At 48.5% G+C, this 21,800-nt stretch overlaps 1 protein-coding gene across 1 annotated transcript in view; it reads left to right on the forward strand.

Moving 5' to 3' along the window:
* The window catches only part of SMOX (spermine oxidase), a 56,058-nt gene extending 53,259 nt beyond the window's left edge, over positions 1-2,799 (forward strand). Inside the window, exons 6-7 of the mRNA XM_050895663.1 lie at positions 1,100-1,260; positions 2,554-2,799. Coding sequence (XP_050751620.1) covers positions 1,100-1,260; positions 2,554-2,691 — 299 coding nt within the window. The 3' untranslated portion in view covers positions 2,692-2,799. The remainder of the gene's footprint in view (positions 1-1,099; positions 1,261-2,553) is intronic.
* Positions 2,800-21,800: the final 19,001 nt, after the last annotated feature.

Consider the following 21,800-nt stretch of genomic DNA (forward strand, 5'->3'; position numbering starts at 1 on the left):
GTGGTTCTTGTGCTGACTATCTCACAGACTCCAGCAGCTGAACTTTGCCTGGATATGTGAGGTTGCCTCAAGGGTGGGTCTTGGCTCTCCTGCAGAGAGAATTTATCTTCGTTGCAATTCTCCATGTCCCGTCTCCCCGTTCCTCTCCTGCCAAGCCAGACATGATCGCGGGACGCCCACAAAATCTCAGTCGATGACACTGAGATGGTCTCAAACCAGCCTAGCAAGAGGCTCTCCATCGTATGACCCTCCCTATTTCAGTTCTGCCTGAGGCTCTTGTGGCACCAGCTGGTGAGCTGCTTCGGCTACAGTCCTGATCCCATGTGCTCCTGTACTCGTTGGGATGGGGACAGTGGCTGATGATGGCCCTATCACTGGTGCACTCAGGTGCCCCTCACCTCTAGGTCCTACATCCTCTTAGCAGTGGAAAGCCTACAGCAATCTAGAAATCCTACTTCCAGCCTCAGAAGCCTTCTTTCCATACCACGTGCATCCCACAAAACGGATCTGTTGGATTTTGGGTTAATTATGGGGAGCGACTGAGTAGCAGTTGGAGTGAATAATACGGGTTTTGAAACATTTCTGACAGGTTTTCCTATGCCTCCACATAATGAGGATTTGCCTTCTAACATCCTTATCTCTGTTCCTCTTTGGAGGCACACCTCTCTCACAAGACTACCAAACCGTCTAGTTTAGACTGGGCACCCAATTAAATACCTAGGTGAGATGAATCATATGCTTGATCGCCACCATGGCAAATGAGATCAGTAAATGCTCTGTATTTTCAAACGAACTGTGTCCAGGGTTCCCCGAAGCTTCCCAGTCCCTTAGGAACATAAGCATTTTAATGATCTTTCCCAAAATGGAAGACTGCAGCTGAGATTAAAAGGGATGCTATTTCTGTTATATAGATACTTACAACTCAGTAATAGAAAAGAGATCTGGTTTAGGGCCTCTTTTGTGTAGCCTGCAGGCTCTGCTAGGATGTATTTTCAATAAATCAGACTGAATACATGCCACTCCACACCTTGCACAGGCATTGTCATGTTTTTCTCTCAGACACGGTCTTACTTTTTGTCTTCTCCTGCTTTCTGCTCAGGGAATCCAAACATTCCGAAACCTCGTCGGATCCTGCGGTCCTCCTGGGGCAGCAATCCCAACTTCCGTGGATCCTACTCGTACACCCAAGTTGGGTCTAGTGGGGCTGATGTAGAGAAACTCGCTAAACCACTGCCTTATGCTGAAAGCTCCAAAACTGCTGTAAGTATGGCCCAGATCGGTTCTGCGGCAAGAAGACTAACATGGCGCTGGGCAGCGGTTTTCTGGGGGGAGGTAGAAAGGGGCAGGTTGGGCCTCCAGTAGCGTGTTGTCCAGTTTTTTTATACATACCCCTCTGGACAAATACTGTACGTAGGATTTTACCTCTAATGTTTGGAATCCCAGCATCTCAGGGATTCCCACATCTCTCTGAAATTATCAAGAGCTGGGCATCTGCGTGGCTTTTGGAATTCTGATCTCTGCGTTTAAAGACCGTTAGCCTTATTGGCCAGTTCAGAATTCAGAAAGTCTGAATATGGAACATTAAATGCACGACTCCTGCTAATGGCTGGGTCTGAACGTGTCAGAGGTGCATATTAGGAAATCTTTCTGTGTTGGCAGTAGAGGGTGAGGGAGGCCCAGTCCTTGGCTGGGGGACTCATGCATTGGCAGGGGACAATGAATTTGCTCCTCAGACACTGCCTTTGCTTTCTGAATATAGCGTGGAGAACAAGAGCACATATGGAAATAGTTACCACGGCTCAGCTGATGAGCAGTAACATGCTAAGCCAAACTCACCCCGTCATTCGGGGTTATGTGTCCAAATCCAAAGACAATGGCTGATGAATATGCAGCCTCCAAGCATCTGCCCAGTCCATCTCCTCCATCCAGAGCCTGACCCCACCATGTAATTTTGTTCAGCACAGAAATCTATTTTAAAAAATAGCAGGAGCTTTAGGAATCTTTCTCTACAGTTCCGGTGGAAGAGAGGTACCTGAAATTCCTGCCTCAGAACTGAGTTGGCAGGAATTTTAGCAAGCACCTAGCTATTGATGTAAGAGACAAGACACTGTGTCTCACCCTGTGGATTTTGAGACATGACTCTTTTTCCTTCTGAAATTGCTGTCCAGAAAAAAAAAATCCTTAACACCTAAAAGGCTAAAGTATAATTTCGGGGAGCAAAGGGAGGAGTCAGTAGAGAAGTAAGGTGCTCTGTGACTCGTGCAGATTCGTTTGAGGTTATTGGAGCTAGTATCTGGCTCTGCGATGGTGCCTCAGCCCTGCAAACAGCTCCGCGCAGGCATAGCGACCGAGGACCGGCTTGACCTTGGCAGACACGTGCTGTGCCTGTCCCCGTGGTGCACCACATCGGGATTTCGAGAACCAGCGCTCTAAAAACACTGGTGTCAGCTCATGGGGACGTGGGAGGGCACAGAAAGTTTCGTCTTCTTTTAGCCTCGCGTCCGCTTTCCAGTAAGCGCTGCTGAGCTTTTCCGCTTTTCTTATCCTCTCCAGCCGATGCAGGTGATGTTTTCAGGGGAGGCCACTCACAGGAAGTATTATTCCACTACCCACGGTGCTGTGCTTTCTGGGCAGAGAGAGGCCGCTCACCTCATCGAGATGTACCAGGACCTCCTGCAGTGCCGGAGCTGAAAGGCCCCACGTTTGTGAACACCACCAACTCCCAAATCCTTGTACAGGTGTGTGGAGAGGTTATTTTTTAATTTCAGTTCACAGTAGAACAGCCTTTATCTTTTTCTATTAAAAAAAAAAAAAAAAAAAAAGCCCTAACTGTTTAAAAAATTAGTCATCAATAGCTTCATTTCCGTGTGCTGTATTGTTAACAGGGAAGGGTGCTCCTTTTGTCTGGTAAAATGTTTCTTTGTCATTTTAATTCTAACTTCACTTTTGGTGCCTATCATATTTTTTTTTTCTTCCTGTATTGTAAGTGCCTTCTATACTAAAATAAATGTTGTAATAAAAAGACTGAGTGCTTTGGTACTTCCTGGACACTTCACTCAGTAACTTGCAACTCTTTTATTCAACATTATAAAAATAGGGTTTTTCTCCCTTCCTACAAAATTTGGAGTAGGAGGATCTTGAGATAGATCTGGATACTCCATGTACTGGTTGATCTTACTGTTTGTTCGAAGAACTGCGCCTTAGAGACGCAGTCGTTGCCTTGTACAGATTAGCACAGAAATCGCTCCGTATCACTACGTATTTAACGCCGTGTGTCACCTGTCTGTCAGCTTGTGCGGGCCTTTGTGCTTCAGGAAACCTGCCTGTAATTTCGTGGGGGAATTTGTCTTCCCTCTGGGTTCACTCAGCCAGTCTGTGGAAAGTTATCAAAGGAATCGCAGCGCTGCAAAGCAGAGAGACAAACAGCCGCAACGAAAGCAGTGTTGGAGACTGTGGCCACATTTGGTCTGGAATAGTATCTTGGTTTTCAAGGGAGTGCCCCAGTCATTCCCACTTTTCAAAAATTGATTTAGTTCACAAAATGGGTTTGAGGTGTACAAGTTAGGCTTCTCTCTAAGGAAACTAAACCAGAAGGATTTCTCCAGGAACTGCCCAGGTATGGTGCAGCCTGTAAAGAGAACATCAAAGTCTAAACTATCGCTTGTCCTTCAGAAGTTCTTGAACCATGTTGTGGAAGGAGCGTTCATGCCTGTGCACTAGACTAAAGTGCAAAGTAAAACCCCCAAACTATGTTGGTAACGCAGGTACAGCTGAAGCGTACTCTACGGCTGTAATTGGGGCAGCTAGGCCAAGTGGCAAACCCCACGCAAACTTATGTGGGAGTGTCGGCAAGAAGGACAATGATGAGAAACAGCGTTCTTGAACTACCTCTGTGATGACACTCCCTCTTTTGTTGGACAGCGATACCCAAAACAGGTGAGGTTTTCACCCTCCACCCCCAGAAAAGAAGGTCCAAAAGTCTGAATGACAATATTGATGTTGAAGAGTTTTCTCAGGGAGGTCAAGGCCATTCCCACTAGTAAGGAATTTTGAAGGAAAGTAAAAGCTTGGCTCAGTCGTGTTACGTCTGGATTAAAAAGATATTTTCCACGGAGCCCACATGTAGTACCTGACATGGGCTTCAATTAAAACTTCTTAAATGCAATTATCCCAGATTTATGCTTAATCCAAATAGAAGCTGGGCAGCCCTGGGTTATCTCTGAAGAGTTGAGACCTTAGGATACAGCATGGAAAGCTTAATTTTCCCTGTGGGGATGCTGCACCTCACACTTCAATGATTTTTATTTGTTCAAGAGGAGGTGGCACCCCAGAACCTCTGATATACAGTGAGTATCCCCACGTCCCTTCCTTTATGTTCAGATTGGGCCCGGTTGTGTATAAATGTGCTTGGTTTATCAACGAGATTCATTCTCATGTTCAACTATTTCTGCAATAAAGGAAAAGGCTGGGAGGCACTGTTTTAGGGGACTGCCAGACCAGCCAGGGTTTGAAGGCTGATTGAATAGGTGTCCTTCCTTCCTTTGCTTGGGTGGAAGCAGTTTCTCCTCCGCGTTTTGGGCAGAGAGGCCAGTGCTGCCGAACCATGAGCAGGCTAAACGCCAGTGCCAAGGATAAGGAATGCCTGGCAAGGTTTGTGTAGGAGCCTGCCAGCTCCTCTTTGTGTGATCTGGAGAGCACATCTTCATCTGAAGAGCACCTCTGGCAGCGACACCTCTTGCGGTGACCGAGTAGGACGGCTTGAAAATTCACTCGAATGTGCTTGAAAAAATGGCTACAAATAAAGTTGACGAAAAAGGGAAATTTAACAAGAAAAAGCTTTGAAAATTAACTTGGGGTCAATGAATAAAAGTAATGCAACAAGCCTGTCCTAAACTTTGGGAAGACACGCAAGCTAAAACTTACCTTCCGGGTGGAGAGACAAACTGGTTCCCAGTGGAGCCTTAAGGTAATCACCTATAGCGGTCTGTATGGAAATAAAAATTTCTGATCACGCGGTGTAACAATTGCATCACATAAACGGTGCTTTGTGTGGAAGAATCTCTCAGAACTGGGGTTTTCCTATTCCAGCGATGTAATCTGGATGAAAGAGCAAAACTTTTGGTTAGTGCAAAGCTTGACAGGACTGTGGTAAGGGAAAGCCGCCTGTGTCCTGCGTTTGAGCTGCCCCTCCTTTTAGTGAGAGAATTCTCCATTGACCCAAATAGCCTTCCTGAAAAGAAACTTGTTTATTTTTAAAATGCGTTCTAGTTTTAGTCCCTGAAGCATATGCGTGCGTGTGCTTGTGCGCGTGGCTTGTTTCCCTCAAAGAGTTCTCTGATTGTGTAGGCAAGTATTTGCTAGGACATATGTTTCTTCGATAAACCATAAGCCCAACGGCAGCCACGCCAACTTCCAGTATGTCCTGAAGAGGAGTTGGGTGCCGAGTCAGGAAACGTGCAGGCTTCACAGATCATCAGGGTTTGGGATCCCCTGAACTGTGTGGGTTTAGAGAGAAGGCTTTGGATAACTCCTCGTTCTGGCTTGGAGCCTCTACCCAGTTTAGCAGCGCTCGGTGCCGCTCCAGCAAACGCAGAACACGTATGTACGCGTGTCTTCTGCACCCTCGGGCAGGGACGTTATGAGCCGTGGTGCATCGAGGCCAACAGCTCGTTTCTGAGAGTGGCGTTTCATGCTTCAGTGTCACCGGGGCTGACGCTTGAATCCTCAGAGGACGCTTTCTTGCTCGGAGGCTTTGTAGCGTGAGGGTTTGAAGCTCAGCTTTTTGCCTTTGGAGCCTCCCTTCAGGCAAATGGCTGTCCTCCCTGCAGGGGTAGGTGTTTAACCCGAGTAACGTTTGGCTCTGCTCTTCCCTTGAGTTAACAGCTTCCATGAGGACTTGTGTACGATGTGCCCCTTTGTTGCCTTATGCTTTAATTGCATGTCCTCCAGCTTAACAGGAGCACTCTCCCCCAGTCTAAGCAGCCCCTGAACTATGCAGACGTGTGTCGGTAGGCACAGATGTTGGTAACTAGCAAGGTTTCGTCTTGACCTTGTGAAAGGTGCCATCTGGAACGAGAAAAAACTTTTTTTTTTTTCCTTAGAGATATAAATCCTGTTCTTTTTTTTTAAGTCAAGTGAACAAAATGTAGACATCAGCCTAGCTTTAAAATGTCTAAACAGTTTCCAAAAATAAAAAAGTTTTCAGGGTGAAGACGACGCGTGTTTAGCTGTTGCCTTATCTCTCTGTATTTCGTTTATCCATCTGGCTGGCTGCTGGCCAAGGGTTCATGCAAGGAGTGAAGAATGCATCTATTTTGGCGGCTGCTACCCCACGTGAAGTGCGCGTACTCCCTTTGTGCTTTTCTATGAAGCATCTGGGGTGGGAGTCACGTTGCTTCGCTGCAGCTATTTAGAAGTAGGATGTCCAGTTGATAAATGAGTTACAGAGGGTCCTTCTAGAGACAACAAAGAGAGGGAAAGGGACAGAGAGAGGGGGGAAAGACTTCTCCAAAGGGTGAGTCAGTGCATCGCAAGGTAGATGTCTGGAGAGGAGGCACCATCTCGGACTGACTCTTTCCAACCTCAGGTAAGTTGTACCAATTCTCTGCTGTTGTGTGGAGGTGGGATGCCTTCCTGGCTGCCGGAAAGCTGGGAAGGACTGCGGTACGTTTGACTTTATGATGTTTTTCTCCCATTTTATCTCAGAAGCAAACTCCTTTTTATGATGTTAGTGAGTTGCGAGAGCGTTGTGCTGCGGGAAGAGAGCGCGGCGCGCTTGAGTTGAAGAGAGCAAAAGGTGAAAAGTCTGTCCAGCTTCAATCGCTCGGCTTTTGCCAGAGCTTAACCTCAACGAGCCAGAGTTGATTTCCCAGCAGCCAGATCTATTGCAAAGTGAAAGCAGAGGACAAAAGCAAATCCTTTGGGCATATGAGACTATGACCCCAGAAAAGCCAAAGGCTTGCTTTCTCCTGTGGCTTCTTTATCATGGGATATCCAAGAAAAGCTGCTATGCTGGTAATCAGGGTTTCAAAGCTGCTTTTTCTCCTCCGTGTAGACAATATGACGATGGTGTCTGGTTTTGCCGAATGGGGCTCTCTGTCAGTGCTTGCTCAATTGATAAGCCTCAAGACACATTCAGAATTGAATGTCCCAGGACCCTGGCTTTTAATAAAGGGTCTTCTCTCCACGGCTTGTTTCTCTGTGTGCCATTCAGCCTTGGGTCTTGGTGCACACCCCATGAGCAAGAGGTGTTGGCCTCTGCTCTTACCACCCGGTTCCACGGACCTGCCTTTGCCTGGAGAGGCTGAGCGTTTCCCAGCGAAACCCGAAGCGTTCCTCCTGCCAGCGCCAAGTGCTGCGGTGTTGCTGTCCCTTGTGCAACCCAGCAGAACTTGCAGGGCCAACAACTGCTGGACGCGCGAACGGGCAGCTCCCGATGAAGAGGGGTGTGCAGGCAGCGGTTCGGGAACCCTCAAGGGGATGGGGAGGGCTGGTCCCGCTGCAAGTCGGGGCACGATTCCCCTCTTTGCTGGGGTTTTGCTCTGCCTGAGAACTGGACACCCGTGCGTGGGCAGCTCAGTGAAGGAGGAGGGGTGAGGGACGGCGCTGAAGGCTTCACGCCTCCTGGCCTGGTGGTGGTTTTCATGCTCTCTTCATATGGGGGCTTCAAGTTGGTGTCTCCCTTCCCCACCAGAAAAACCTTGCAGGGCAATCCCACTTCGCCTCTTCCCCCCTCTGCCTCCATCACCAGCGATCCAGCCTTTAAAACAAGGCTCATGTTGCTCTCGGAGGCACTAAATTTAGCAATTGTTTACTAAGAGGTACTTAAAATTAGCAGCCTCCGCAGCAGCAAAGGCCACCCTGAGCACGTGATGAGGAGGGAGAGGTGGCCCTGGCATCACCGTGGGGCTCTGTGACCGCTTGTGTGACCCCCCTCACACTGCTCCCCCTTCTCCAAAACCTGCAGCGTCCTCTCTCCAGCTGCGTCCACCAGTAGGTTGGTAGAAAGCAGACACGGGTTGCTGTGCTGATAAGAGGCACCTAATTACCCAGAAGTAATTAGAGAGAGATCCTCCCGGCCGGCTGGGTTGGGAAAGCGGTGGGTGGGAAAGGCAGGGTGCTGGCAGAGGTGAGTCTCCGAAGCCTAGCCTGAGCGATGGTGCCACAGGGGAACGTGCACGTCTGTCCCCGGCCGCCCCTTTCCTGGCTGATCCTCGAACTCGGTAGCAAGAAATGCTTTAAAAAGGGGGTGGTTTGAAAAGTTTCGAGTGAGTGCTCAAAGCTGCTCTTGCACTAGGAGGGTGGTGGTGTTATGGGCCAGGGCCTGGCTTTCGGCTTGCCGTCCCTCCTCGCGCAAATCGTTGCCAATCTGCGGTGAGCAGAGAACCCCTTGAGTGTCACTGCGTGGTTAAGCCTGAGTCAGCGGCACCGAGCGGCCCGTAGTTGTCCGTGCTGCCACGCACAGAGGGGACCATCCGGACCGCATCCGCACCAGCACGTTTAAGGCTCCCAGCGTGATTTTCTGGCACAGGGCTGTGGATGTTTGCGGTGTTTAGCCCTTTCCCCCTTGCCCTGCGGGAACAGTCCAGGGCTGTCCTGGTTTCAGCTGGGACAGAGTTAACTCTCTTCTTAGTAGCTGGTACAGTGCTGGGTTTTGGATTTAGTGTGAGAATGATGTTGATAACACGCTGATGGTTTAGCTGTTGCTAAGTAGCGCTTATCTTAAGCCAAGGACTTTTCAGTTTCCCATGCTCTGCCAGCAAGCAGGTGTGCAAGGAGCTGGGAGGGAGCAGAGCCGGGGCAGCTGACCCGAACTAGCCAAAGGGGTATTCCATACCATGGAACGTCATGCCCAGTATATAAACTGGGGGGAGTTGGCCGGGAGGCGCAGATCGCGGCTCGGGAACTAACTGGGCATCGGTCAGCGGGTGGTGAGCAATTGCATTGTGCATCACTGGTTTTTTCCTTTCCCCCCCCTTCCTTTTTTTGTTATATTCCTTTTCATTACTATTATTATTATTATATTTCATTATTACTATTGTTAGTATTATATTTTACTTTAGTTATTAAACTGTTCTTATCTCAACCCACGAGTTTTACTTTTTTTTTTCTTTTTTTCCCTTTCCTCCTCCTCACCCCACTGGGAGGGGGAAGCAGCTGCGTGGTGCTGGGTTGCTGACTGGGGTTAAACCACGACAAGGACCCATGCTGGTCTCCGAACTGTGCAAGTGGGCACAAGCCAGGCTGTACCAGGGGATGCTAATTATACAATAGTGTAAAGGATGGAGTTTGGTACCCAGGAAATTTCCCTGGCGCTGATTATTTGCAGTAGCAAACACAGACCTGAAGCGGAAAAGGACTGTGACCCCCTGGGAGATACCGAGGACACGTAGCAGGAATTAGGAGAGGGGACAGGAAGGAATGGCAGCAGCTTGGGATGTACCTCCGTGTCTGACCATACCAGGTCACTGCCTCGGCTTGTGCATATTCCTCTGCTTTTGCTGCTGCTCAGGGCTTGCTGCAGCCTTCGTCTCCTCTTTCTCAGCCCAAACATCCCCTCTTACAGAGGCTTTTTGCTGCACGGAGATACAAAGCTGGAAAAAAGAAGGAAAAAAACCCCAGCTTTCTGCTGGGTGCCCTCAGGACTGATCTGCCCCAAGTTCAGCACATTAATGCCTGCAGGCTTTGTTTGCTTCATCTGCAGTGACTAACACCCCTCAGCACATTAAACCAGCTTCTCCAGCACCTCGGTGCTGTGGGGTGAAGCGAAGAGGCTCTGGGTGTCCAAACCAGGTTTAGAGTCACCTCGGAGTTATTAGATGAGTGCCTGAAAGATGGACAAACTCAGCAAAACAAGTGCTTGCAATGAGTGGATGCTGAAATTGCAGATGGTTGAGCGATGAAAAAGGTGGGTGCCGGCTCTGCACTTGGTGGGGTTGGATATTTTCTCTTCCTGTGGCCATCCCTGGGGTGAGACCGCTGACCTCTCCATGGCGTGGCGTCTGGGGGACCTTCTGCCAACGGACCACAAACTGGGGAAAGGTGATTTTATGCTGCCATCTTGTGGCATTAAAATCTTGTCTAGAAATATTAAAAATTACACGCTATAAGAAAGATATGCATGCCTACACGCATATACGTGAGTGAAGTAAAAGAGGTGGGAGCCCAGAGGGGTGAGCACAGAGACGCTCCAGGGAGCAGGTCGTTTATCAGTGAGTTTTGTTTCCAGTCAGTGGGGCCGAAGAGCTCGATAACCTGAGATGCCCTGGCGTGTCCCAGACATCTGAGGGCTGGCAGGAGCTGTGGGAGGTGGGCTCTGGGTTTGCCTAGTTTGGAGAAAAGGAGGCTGAGGGGCGACCTCATTGCTCCCTGCAGCTTCCTGAGGAGGGGAAGCGGAGAGGGAGGTGCTGAGCTCTTCTCCCTGGTATCCAGTGATAGGAGGCATGGGAATGGTTCAAAGCTATGCCAGAGGAGGTTCAGACTGGCCATGAGGAAGCATTTCTTTACCGAGAGGGGGGTCAAACACTGGAACAGGCTTCCTAGAGAGGTGGTCGATGCCCCAAGCCTGTCACTGTTTAAGAGGCGTTTGGACAATGCCCTTAACAACATGCTTTAACTTTTGGTCAGCCCTGAGTTGGTCAGGCAGTTGGACTAGATGATCATTGTAGGTCCCTTCCAACTGAAATATAGTCTATTCTTATCCTCTTTTTAATTCAGTGTCAGACCACATCTCAAGAAAGTTAAGACTTGACTTAAGTCAGCTGGCTTCAGTTGTGCCATGCTGATTTGTGGCCATTGAAGATGCAGTCCTCAGTTTCTGGCTTCACAGGAGTCGAGATGATACTTCAGCAGTTTTGGGGAGATGGGTGCTCTCCGTGGGTGTAAAAGGCCCTCAGCCGAGTTGTACAGTACCAAATTTAAGCTCCATGTTCTGCCTGCGACTGTGAATTTTCTGATGCAAAAGGGGCATGGAGACTGTTTGAATAACTTAAAATCTACCACAGTTTGAGTAAGCGAAAGGGAGCTACAGAAGGAGCTACTACAAAATACACCTTTTTCTAATTGCCTGAAATTATTTTTAAAAACTTACAAAGTTCAAATTCCTGAGTTTATACTGTTTAAATTGCATCTCATTAGAAATTGTAACAACTGCAACATTAGAAAGACGGAAGAAGCTGGATCGTCTCCCATCTCTCAGAGCCCGTCTGTGTGCTTATGTGTGTGAGAGACTGGCCATGTCGCAGGCTCCCTGGGAGCCCTGGTGCCACTTACTTGGTGTCTCGGGCGATGGCAGTCCAACTGCTCCATATCTGCTTGGCCCACAGGAGCTTCAAGGTCAGCATCATTGCATGACTGTAGCAGCTGACAAGCGGCTGGCACGTGAGCCTCCACCTCCACCAGCGTCTTCGGGTGTCCCCTTATAGAAATAACAGTAATTAATCAGGTCCTGCCATAAGGGTCCAACAGGGATGTGCTGAATATGGAGGATTTCCACGAGTTGCAGGGACACCTGAGAGCTCAGCACCTTCCAGGATCTCCCGCTCTCCTCCCGCCTTACTACAGTCCCTTGCTGGCCTACAAGGAAAGTTGGTCGCACGTGGTGATGGGCTGGTGACCATGTAGACTGGCCTCCCTTCTGATGAGCAGGTACCAGTGACATCTCATTAGAGGGACAGGCCACAACGGGTGAGAAACTGGCACGAAACTGGCCCAAGCAAAAGACTCTCTGATCCCAGCAATGCCAACTTTGTCCAGTGCAAAAAATCGTTCATGAAGCACTGGGAAAGATTTCCTAACCCCGGTTAGCCTGGCGGCTTCACGGCAGGGTGGTTTGCTTTGGGTATCTGTAAGATAAGCGATGTGACTGTGAGTGCAGCAATAAACCGAGCAATTATGTTCGGAGGAGAAGCAACAGTGTCAGTTTTCTCACGGGCAGCGTGGCCCTGGCCAGGGTGGCTGCCAGAGGGCAATTCGCAACATTTTTGGCAAATGAGCATTGCCTAATGGAAAGGCAACAGCACAGGCAGTGATTCAGGGGCTGGAGAAGTTGATTTATAAGGGGAGAGATTAAAAAAAAAAAAAAAGAAAGGAAAATAGCGGAGCTAAATACGTCGCGTTTGGCTGGGCAGCGGGTGAGGGCTGAGCTGGTGGGACGCCAGGAGCGCGGGAGGAGTTGGCGGGCGCTCAGGGGAGGATTTGTGGCCGTCATGGGTGGCGCGGTTGGGTGCAGGGGGTGACAGCAGAGCAAGGAGAGAAGGACACGCAGCCATCCTGCCGATGGGAACGAGGATGTGCCAACCTCTGCAGTGGTGCTGTGCTAAGACTCACCAGCTGAGGGCCTTAAATCTCCAGGAAACTTTGGTACAGTGCTAAACCTCTCCTTCCTGGCTCGCTTCATTTAAAACGAAGGTGGAAACTGTAATTTTACCTGCTTACAGGTAAGCAAGCTTCAAAGCCCAAACTGGTGCTTTCTCCCTGACCTGGGGATGTTCAGACCATCTTGATAACGCCTGGACTTGCTTGTGCTCATAAATATGCCCAGAAATCATTGCTTATTCCTGGTCACGCTGCTGTTTCCCAGGTGAATGTGTTGAATTTTTACCCGCTTTTGTGATGACAACCGTTGTGCTCCTGCGTCGTAGGAAGAGACGAGACTGACACAAGCCAGGAGCTGTGCTCCTGTCCGGTCCCACACTTCTCCCTTCTCTGATCTGGACAATACCTGCCTGGTCCTTGCTAACCTGAGCGTATATGAACTTCCAGCAGTCACAGAGGGACGGCTACTAGTTGAGTCGGTGACCTAGTGCTACCTTGCTCATGTTTCTGGACACTGCAGTGCTCAAGGGGAAGACAGCAGTTGACCCTCACAGCTGTCATGTAGCATCGTACAAGGGGTATTTCGGCCTCATGGCAGAGATATGGCTGCACTGGATCTTGGTTCAGTTTGCAGTCAGAAAAAGGACCTTGAGCGAGGGCCTTGTTTTGGGCTGTCCTCTTTCTTTATCGCCGGTTTGCATCCAGTTGTTGGGTGCCACCACTCACAGCTTAGCAGGAGAATCCATCTCGTCCTGGGATCTCTGCTCCTGGATCACTCTCTGCTCTCAGTGAGGTTTCCGCTGAGGGGCCATGGTCTGGTAGGGTGGTCCTTAGCTTGGCAGTGAATTTCTGTTGATGTGTTCCAGAGACGGTCAATGGGTCCTTGGATTGCTCTGCAAGCAGAGCCAGAGTCTGAACTGGACCTGTTGGAGTAAGGAGAGACCCAGGCCCCTGTTTTGAGGACGTCTATTTTGGGGCAGCCACCCCAGAGGCTGATTTTGGCCTGTCAGAGCAATCACCCGGTGCACACCTCATTCCATGGCACCATCCCTCCTGAGGCCCCTCTGATGTAGAGAGGGAAGGGGTTGTAGCCTACATGAGTGGTACTCGGGTCCTGTCTTTTAGAAGCGTCCCATCACCTGTCTGCATGTGACACGTGGCTGCCATTGTCACGTGCTGGGCACACGCTCGTGTGTGTTGGCCCCCGCGCATGGGGCTGGTTGCACCCCATCCTGCTCTTCCATCACACATCGGGTCTCTGTCGGACCCTGATACTTTCCTTCTTTGCACAGGTTTAGGGACAACCTACTGGAAAAGTTCAGCTCTGTTGTGTTTTGAAAAGAAACCTACCGCTGCCCCCCTTTTGGTCTCATTTCATCTGAAAACCTCAACAGCTCCTCTGCTGAGGGTGTCTTTGTCCGTCGTCTTCGTTACGGGAGGGCTCTGGGACTCATCTGTACACACACAGGAACATTCGGTGCACCGTCTCCCCCCTCCCAAGTAGAACATCCCTTTTGGATCTTAAAAATGCCTCCCCCAACAAATTAACTAAGGTTTGATCCTGTAATTTCTGTTGCCCTTTCTATTAAAACACCCATTTAATTCCCATGTAGAAGCCTTCTGATGGGACTGCTGGGAAGGGCTAGGTGATTTTCCACGGCCATTTCATGATGCTGAGCCCACGGAAACCTTTCTGTTATGACTTTTAAACAGCAAAAAACTTTGCCATCCCCAAAGAATAAGAATATCAAGCTGCCTGCTGACACAATCGGCTCTAAATGGGCCAGGCTTTCAGCACAATCAGGATGGAGGAACGACAGCTTTTTCCCGTAACACCTTTTCAGACAAGGATTAATTTTAGGCCGACCGTCTCTGCTGCCTGAATCACGTCTGGAGCCCATGCAGTCGGTGTATTGTGTGTGGCCCTCTTAGCAAGGGACAGCTTTTCTGGTCAAATCCACTTCTGTCCTGCGCCTCACAGGACCACATTTTCAGATGGAAAAGCTGTATTTCAAATACTGCACAAAGCCCCACTTCATGAAGAGAAGTGCTAAGGTATCCTCACTTTCAGATAACTTGTCCTCTCAGGTAATCTGCACACAAATGAGAAGCAGCGGGGTAGGGAGAGAGCCAGAATAGATAACGACAGGTCAGAGGTGGGTGGAAAGGGTGGATTTGGATAAAATGCCCCTTAAATTATCTGGACCTGTGCGCAGTTGTCACTGCAGCTGAGTCACAGTCTTATTTGCTTGAACTGAAAACTCTTGGTAAATATATATATAGATATTAAAACTATACCTTTTTATATTTACTTATTTATGTATAAAATCGCTATGACCCTCACTCCCAGAGCTCTCCTAAGCAGAGGCTGCCCATGCCGTGGCCTTTGTAAAGTGTCTGCGTGACCCCGAACTCATCAGACTAGCTCTGAACTCATTTTCCAGCAGGATCCCTTCCCAAAGCTAGCTCTAGCCCTGCACTCTCCACCCTCCTTCCTATTCCCTTCAGCCTGTGCACAGTGTAATGTCCTTGCTATGCGGTAGCGTCACTGCGGCCACGCCTGTTGCTCCAGGACAAATGCTTCCACTGGGAAATGCAAGAGTGGGAGAGAAGGAACTGTGCTGAGCCAAGCAAGGCTCATCACCGCTCGCCCCGACAGCTGAGACACATTCTTCTCGAACTAAAGCGACCCACCTCAATTCATCCTGGGTTGGGGTAGGTTCCCTTTTGCTGGAGGACTTGGGTCAGGATGGATGCAGCCAATCCACTGACCAGTCCTTCCAGGGGACACAGAAAGGAGTTCCTCTGTAAGGAGAAAGAGAGAGCAAATAACAAGATAATGTAGAGAGAAAGGGGAAAGGATGTGGTTTTGGAAGAGAGATCTCCAAGAGACAGATGCTCTGAAGACAGTGCCAAGCATGCTACTTGCTGGCTGTAAATAACACCAGGAAGAAGTGCAATTTTTCATCACCCTGAAAGTGTTCGATACAAGGGCAGATGTTTTTGCACTGCATTTCAGTGAGAAATTTTCAACCTCTTCCTTTGACCTGAAGGTAGATGGCCACGTCTTCTGAAGATTTTTCTTTCGTGGCATGTTCCTGACCCAGCCCTGGATGCAGATTAGCCCTTTAGCTTGGGAAGATCAGCCCGTTGAGGCAGTTGTTTATCAAGAAGTGGGATGGTGGGAGGTACCCAAAGCTGCCCTGTGATTTTGGTAAAAAAATAGGTGTGCAGGTCCGTCTTTGTCCTGCTGCTGCATCCCAAGGTACCTTGCCAGGTACACAGCCTCCAGTCATCTGAAGAGGAACTGGATCAAGCAAATGCTGTGGAGGGCTGCACGCTATGGGTCAGGCTGTGCAGATGGGATGCCTTCATTGCCTTCAGTCCCGTGTTCCCTTTCTATCCGGGTCCTGAGAGCAGAGCTGACCTGAGTATCAGGCAGACCTCCCAGGAGCAGGGGATGGCATGGAGTTACTGTGAATGGTTATCCATGCGGCTTTTGTCTCCTGGGCTGTGACTAAGGCAGAGCCTAACCGTACTCGAAACGCATAGGAATATTTATCTGAGCAGGAAAATATCAAGTCTACAAGTGTGGCAGTCACAAGGAAGAGAGAAACCCATTAGGGCTGCTAAATACATTGAAACAGTATCTGGATTCAGGGGTTTTTCCTTTGGGAATAGGACCTTGTGGCACAGCAGGTAGCTGACCTGCACAACCACAGGGCAGAAAAGACTGCGTTCCCTGCTTCCTTCTCCCCATGCCATGTACCGCTGCGCTGCACTCTTGCCTCTCGCTTAGGTGTGGGTTGCTTTGGCCCATCTGGAGAGAGGAGAAACCTCTGACCAGGGTGCAGGAGAAGAGAGAGGCGAGGACAAGTGCCCAGCGTTAGGTAGAAAACCTCTGGAAGGAGATCTGCTGAAATGAATTTTTTTGGAGGGTTTAGGAGGTTTCAGGCAGCTCCCTCCTCTGAGGGCTGCTCTCTGCCCAGCGCTGAACTGCCCCTCTGTTGTGGATACACTTACAGGGATGCTTTTCTAACGTAACACAAAGTGGCTGACAATGGGTAAAGCACTCAGGTTTTAATAGCTTTGAAAAAAATAAAAGAAGATAAGCAGGAGAAACTTGGTATTTTACACTGGGATGCAAGTCAAAGAATCCGGGGCCTCATCCAAAGCCCATTAATGATAAGGGGAAGACTCAGGATGACTTCAGGATATTGGGGGTAGCTGCTTGCCAATGGCTCTGCACCATATAGACACTTAGGAGCTAATCCAGTGATTATCTGCCTTCTGCAACATGGTGCTATTTCCATCTCTGTCCAGCCATTTCTGATTTTCTTATATACTGCCCATACTTCCCTTATATCACATGTTCTTTCGGGCTTACCCAGCCCTTCATATTTGCTAGGCAGAAGCCCCATTGACCCAAGGACGTAGAACAGGAATTATTTATAGGCGTTTTTAAAGCCAAACCCCAGATACAGGAATGGTTTCATTACAGAAGCTCCCAGTAAAGCACCTGATCCTCTTTCTGCATGCAACGTGGAACACGTGAACTGTCTATAAACTGGGAGGTTCCTCTGATACTGAGAGTCCCTCTGTGGAAACTGAGAAGAATAACTGGAGAACACGTAAGTCTTAATTCTAAATAAACGTGTGAGTGGGGTGCATGCTGGAGGTGGAGGGGGTATAAAACTGCCAGGCACTGTGACTCCTCTGACCCTCCCTGGATTTCAATAGAAAGCGAGGAGGCTGAGAAGGAAGACAACTCTCAAAATGGTGCTTGCAGTCTCTTTTTGATCTCCCCCTGAGGCATTATTAGCTAAAGCTTTGCCCCATGCTAATATTTCAGCATGGTTTCTGGAGATGAGCTGGCTCACACTTGGGTCTCCCTGCTTGATAGGCCTTGCAGTTTTAGTTTTGGGGTTAAATGTAGATAAAGCAGGCACGTCAGGTATCTGCCCCGTAGACCCGCCTGCAGACTGTCAGAGAGAAACCCAGCCATGAACCACAAACGTCCACAGCTTGTCTCAGGAGGCCTTTCCCGGGGCTCCGGATTGTCTGGGCAGGCATTTTTAAGCAATTTAAATAGGACTTGATTGACTTACTAAGGAAAAGAAGCAAGGATTGGGATATAGGGAAGGTTACATTTATGTTCAAAAAGCCTTAAGGTGAGACGGGGAGAATTACAGGTCATCCCTCCTTACATGTGTCCTGGGGAACTTCGTTTGAAATGATATTTCAAACCAGGATAATGAAGTTTCAGGGAGACAGCTCACGACAGGAGAGCATGGACCCAGCAGCTTGCGGAGAAGAAAGGTCTCACAGAGGGATTGCGACTCAATGACCGTGTCAGGAAAACAGTGGATGAAGGAGACTTGGTAGACATGGTGCATTTGGATACCCAGGAAATCTTTAAAGAGCTTCCTGAGGGAGCTAAGGGGTCACAGGATGAGTGGGAAACTATTGCTGTGGCTCTACAGCTGTCCTAGGAGAAACCAAAGAGGAGGATTAAATGGTCAATTATGGCAGAAGGTCACAGTTCAGTGCTTTGTCCCAGGCGTGCCGTGCTGGTTAATGTGCTGATACATGGCTTGGGAAATAGAGACGGATGAATCCGCTGATGACATAGAACTAATTTAGGTAGTCAAAAGCAAGGAGGAACTTCAGAGACACCTAAACAAGCCAAGGGAATTAGCATCACCATAGCAGAGGAAATTAAGCACTGATAGAATGCAAACTAACACAGAAGAGAGGAGAAATTAAGCAAATCCTGAGCTGGACAGGATTCTCCGATAACCTACGCCTGGTTGAGAGTCACCCTGCTGTATCAGGACAGACAGTTCAATACAAACCTCTTTTCACTCTATAATTGCAGTCAAGAAAGCAAACAAAACAGCATGTTTTATAAATATTGAGTTGCTGACTAATACTGATAGCACCTTCACATAAAAATCAATGCATAGTCCTCAAAAAAATAATGGCAAAGTCACTCAGATGGTGATAACTGGGATCCAGGACCTAGAGACAACTGAGCCACTGGGAGAGACTAAAAAACATTTGCATTATTTACAACACAAATAAAGGGATTATTTTGCAAAAAGCATATGAAATAATACAGGCTGTTTGATGTCACAGGGTGCAGAAGACCAGAGGTGTGCTGGGACTTGTTGTCCTGCAGATTCAAAATGAAAACAACTCCTGGGATTAGGATACCTGGCCAGCTCTCCTTCCAGAGGAGGGTAACGAGCACGGCGCTGAGCCTGCATTGCCTTCCCACAGTACCATCAATACAGCACCTCACTGGGCCATGGCATGGCAGGACCTGCTCCCACGGTCAAAAAGAGGTGTTTTTTTTTTTTAATCTCACATCCCTTCCTCTCAGTGCCTGTCATCTAAAAACGCCAGATGGACATTGATGGTGGCAACCCCTCTGGAGCCCCGTGTCTCCCTGGTACAGGCTGTTTGCTTCTGAGAGCCGCCAAGCCATAGAAGTGCTGCTGCTCTGACCAAATGCAATTTTTAGATGCTTGATCATAAGCACTGGCCCTTTTCCAGAAAGTCAAAACCTCTGGTAGCAACAGCCATATGAAAAATTTGACAGCTTCTCTGTGTATTTTGAGTCATTCATGAAGGGGTAAAGATCCACTTTGCTGGCTCTTTTTTTCTGGTGCAGGCACTTACTGGTGGATGCGCTCTCAATTTTGCCCCTTCCTGTATGATTATTTAACTTCCTTCACTGATGAGTTTGGGCAGGGAATTGGATTCAATGATCCTTATGGATCCCTTCCAGCTTGAGATATTCTATCTTTCTATGATTCTATGTGGGTGCGATCAAAATGTTGAAATCCCTCTCATGTACTTGGCAGGGAACTCAACCCACTGGGGTGTCTCTGGCTTCATCTGGTGGGCTTTTGTGATGTCCATGTCACATTAGGTCCTCAGCAGGTCCTTGAGTGCCATGTCTGTCCGGTAGAGACACAAGACAGCTTTCCAGATCCTGGCACTGTTGTATCCTCTGGCCTCATCCCACCTCTGTGCCAGGGCAAGACCAGAGGTGCTCTGTCACCTTCGCTCTTAAGCCGGAGAAAAACATAGCGTGGAGATGATGGGGAGCAAGGACTGGGGAGTGCATCACCAAGGGTGATGCCCATGTTATGAAAGGCCCCAATTAGGCAGGAGGACTCAGTGGCCTTGCTAGTCCCGGTGTGATCACCCCTGTCAGGGGATCACACACCCCTCTTGGGATTTGGTACGTTGGTTGTCTCCATGCTTGCTCACCCTACTTGCCCGTGGGTTGCTTGGGCTATGGTGCAAGGAGGCTGTAAATCTTGCGAAGTTTAATGAATTCCAGGTCTTTAGTGTGGGTGTGGTGGAGGGATGGTGGCCTAGAGCAGATGTTCTTACTATGGTGGAGGTGAGGGTTAAATTGCATGCTGGGGAAGCGGGGCTGGGAATGGGAAAGTTTTCCCAGTGCCTGCATGATTGAAGGGTATTCTGACCATGATCAAGATTTTTAAAGGGTAGAGAGAGAAGGAGAGATGCTGATGTGGTTCATAACACTCCTAGTTAGAAAGAGATCTGAGCCAGGCACAACTAAGAGATGCAAAGCATTAGGAGAGATCAGAGCAGGATCAGTGGACTTTAATACGGGAATGCTTACTGGCAACCCTCCTGGCAGACCAGAACAACTGTAAGATTTATATTTATTTCCTTTGGAGTTGTTTTTACCGCCCTCGTTCAGGGTGCTTTGCAGTTAAGTGCTGCATTTTGGGCCTTTATTGAACTACAACTATTTTATATCAGAGCAACAGCCTTTCAGTAACTGCGACAATTTTCTTCTTCTTAGCTCAGAGTCATTAAGGAGGAGGATAAAGAAAGGAGGAGGATAAAGAGAAGGAGAAGGCCATGAGAAATGAAGTTGTGCACCTCAGCAGCGAGAGGCCATCAGTGTCACACCAGTCGCAGGTGACCAGGGAGAAAGAAGACGGAGGTGTGGTACCCACGTGAGCCAACCTCTGCCTTAATACAGCTGAGCAGATACCTCTGCTTGCTTTGCTTGAAAGCAACACTTCCCAAAGAGAAAAGAATGGGGAGAAGTTATGGAGAACAAAAAAGGGAGAGAAAACAGAAGTTTTTCTGAATAGCTGTGTACATACATAGAGAATATGAAAGCTTTTTTATCATAAACTTCAATTACAATAAATAGACCGTTTTATGTATTCACTGGGGAGGTCTGATGAAGATATATTAGTATAAAAGTGACTCAGTCTCTCTATGTCTAGTTGCTTCTGAGTACGCCCCATTTATTTTCCACTTTTCATGACAAATTTCACTTTCAGTCATCAGCAATTTTTTCTGGCTGATGATATTTACATGCCTTTTGTTTTGGAGCGAGTTGAGAGAAATCCAATTGAGACTGGCATTTTTGGTTAAATTTCTCCATTATCTGGGCAAATGCTGTTTGTGCCCCCAAATGATGGTGGGTCCTGGCTCCCAGACCCTGCTGAGCTCGGAAACATGGGCTCTGGGAGATGTTGGCTGTCACCCATGTGGGGTGTCCTTGGAGAAACGGGTCACAACCAGCTCCTGCCGTGCACCGCTGATTCCTCTTCTCTTTCCTGGTACCCCTCTTGGTGAGACTCAAACAGTGAAGACTGGGGTGTCAGGGTGGGAAGGTCTTTCCCTTGGATGTACATCACTTGACCTCGGTGCCCTTCTTGTCACCGGTCCTTCTGATGACAGGACAGATGTAATGAAGAGCTATAACCGGTCAGAACAAAGTCGGGTGATGAAAACTTAGGTCATTAATGACTTATGAGCATCGTCGGGGTGCAGGGTGTGCCGACCTTAAGAGCACATCTGAAATGAAACAACAGGGACTGTGTTTTCCCCTTGATATAAACAAATCAAAACCAGCAGGGAAGAAGAGCATTTTGACTTTTTTATTATGTTTTTAATATTCTGGACAGCGGTCAATGTTTCTCAATGAAGTGTCTTTAAAAAATGTGCCCAGCCAACTCTGAGGCTGTTTGAGGGATGTACGTATGGCTGCTCTGCAGCCTGATAAGAGCTGTTTCTTCTAAGGCTATTCAGAGCTTCTAATCACGCCCTCCTGTTGCTTCTCTCCAGAACAAAATGACCGCTGTAAAGCTCTGTGCTCTGCATGTCATGGAAAAAAGGATGGCATTTCTTACTGGAGCCTCAGAGGAATTTAGCCCAACACAAATGGTAGCCTACAAAAAAAGCATCTCCTAAAGGGGAGAGCTGGAAGCCTTACATATATGTGCTCCATTTTCCACAGAATCGTAGGCTTGAGGAATAAATGAGGTTGGACATCTCTGTTTCAGCCCCTTGCTCAACATTGGGCCAACTTCAAGGTTGCTCAGGGTCTTGTTCTGTCTAGTTTCAAGTATCTCCGAGGACGGAGGCTGCACAGCCTTTCTGGACCCCTGGTCCAGGACTGCACTGTACTCAGAGGAAGT

The sequence above is a fragment of the Gymnogyps californianus genome, chromosome 4 (assembly GCF_018139145.2).
Source record: "Gymnogyps californianus isolate 813 chromosome 4, ASM1813914v2, whole genome shotgun sequence".
Taxonomy (NCBI): domain Eukaryota; kingdom Metazoa; phylum Chordata; class Aves; order Accipitriformes; family Cathartidae; genus Gymnogyps; species Gymnogyps californianus.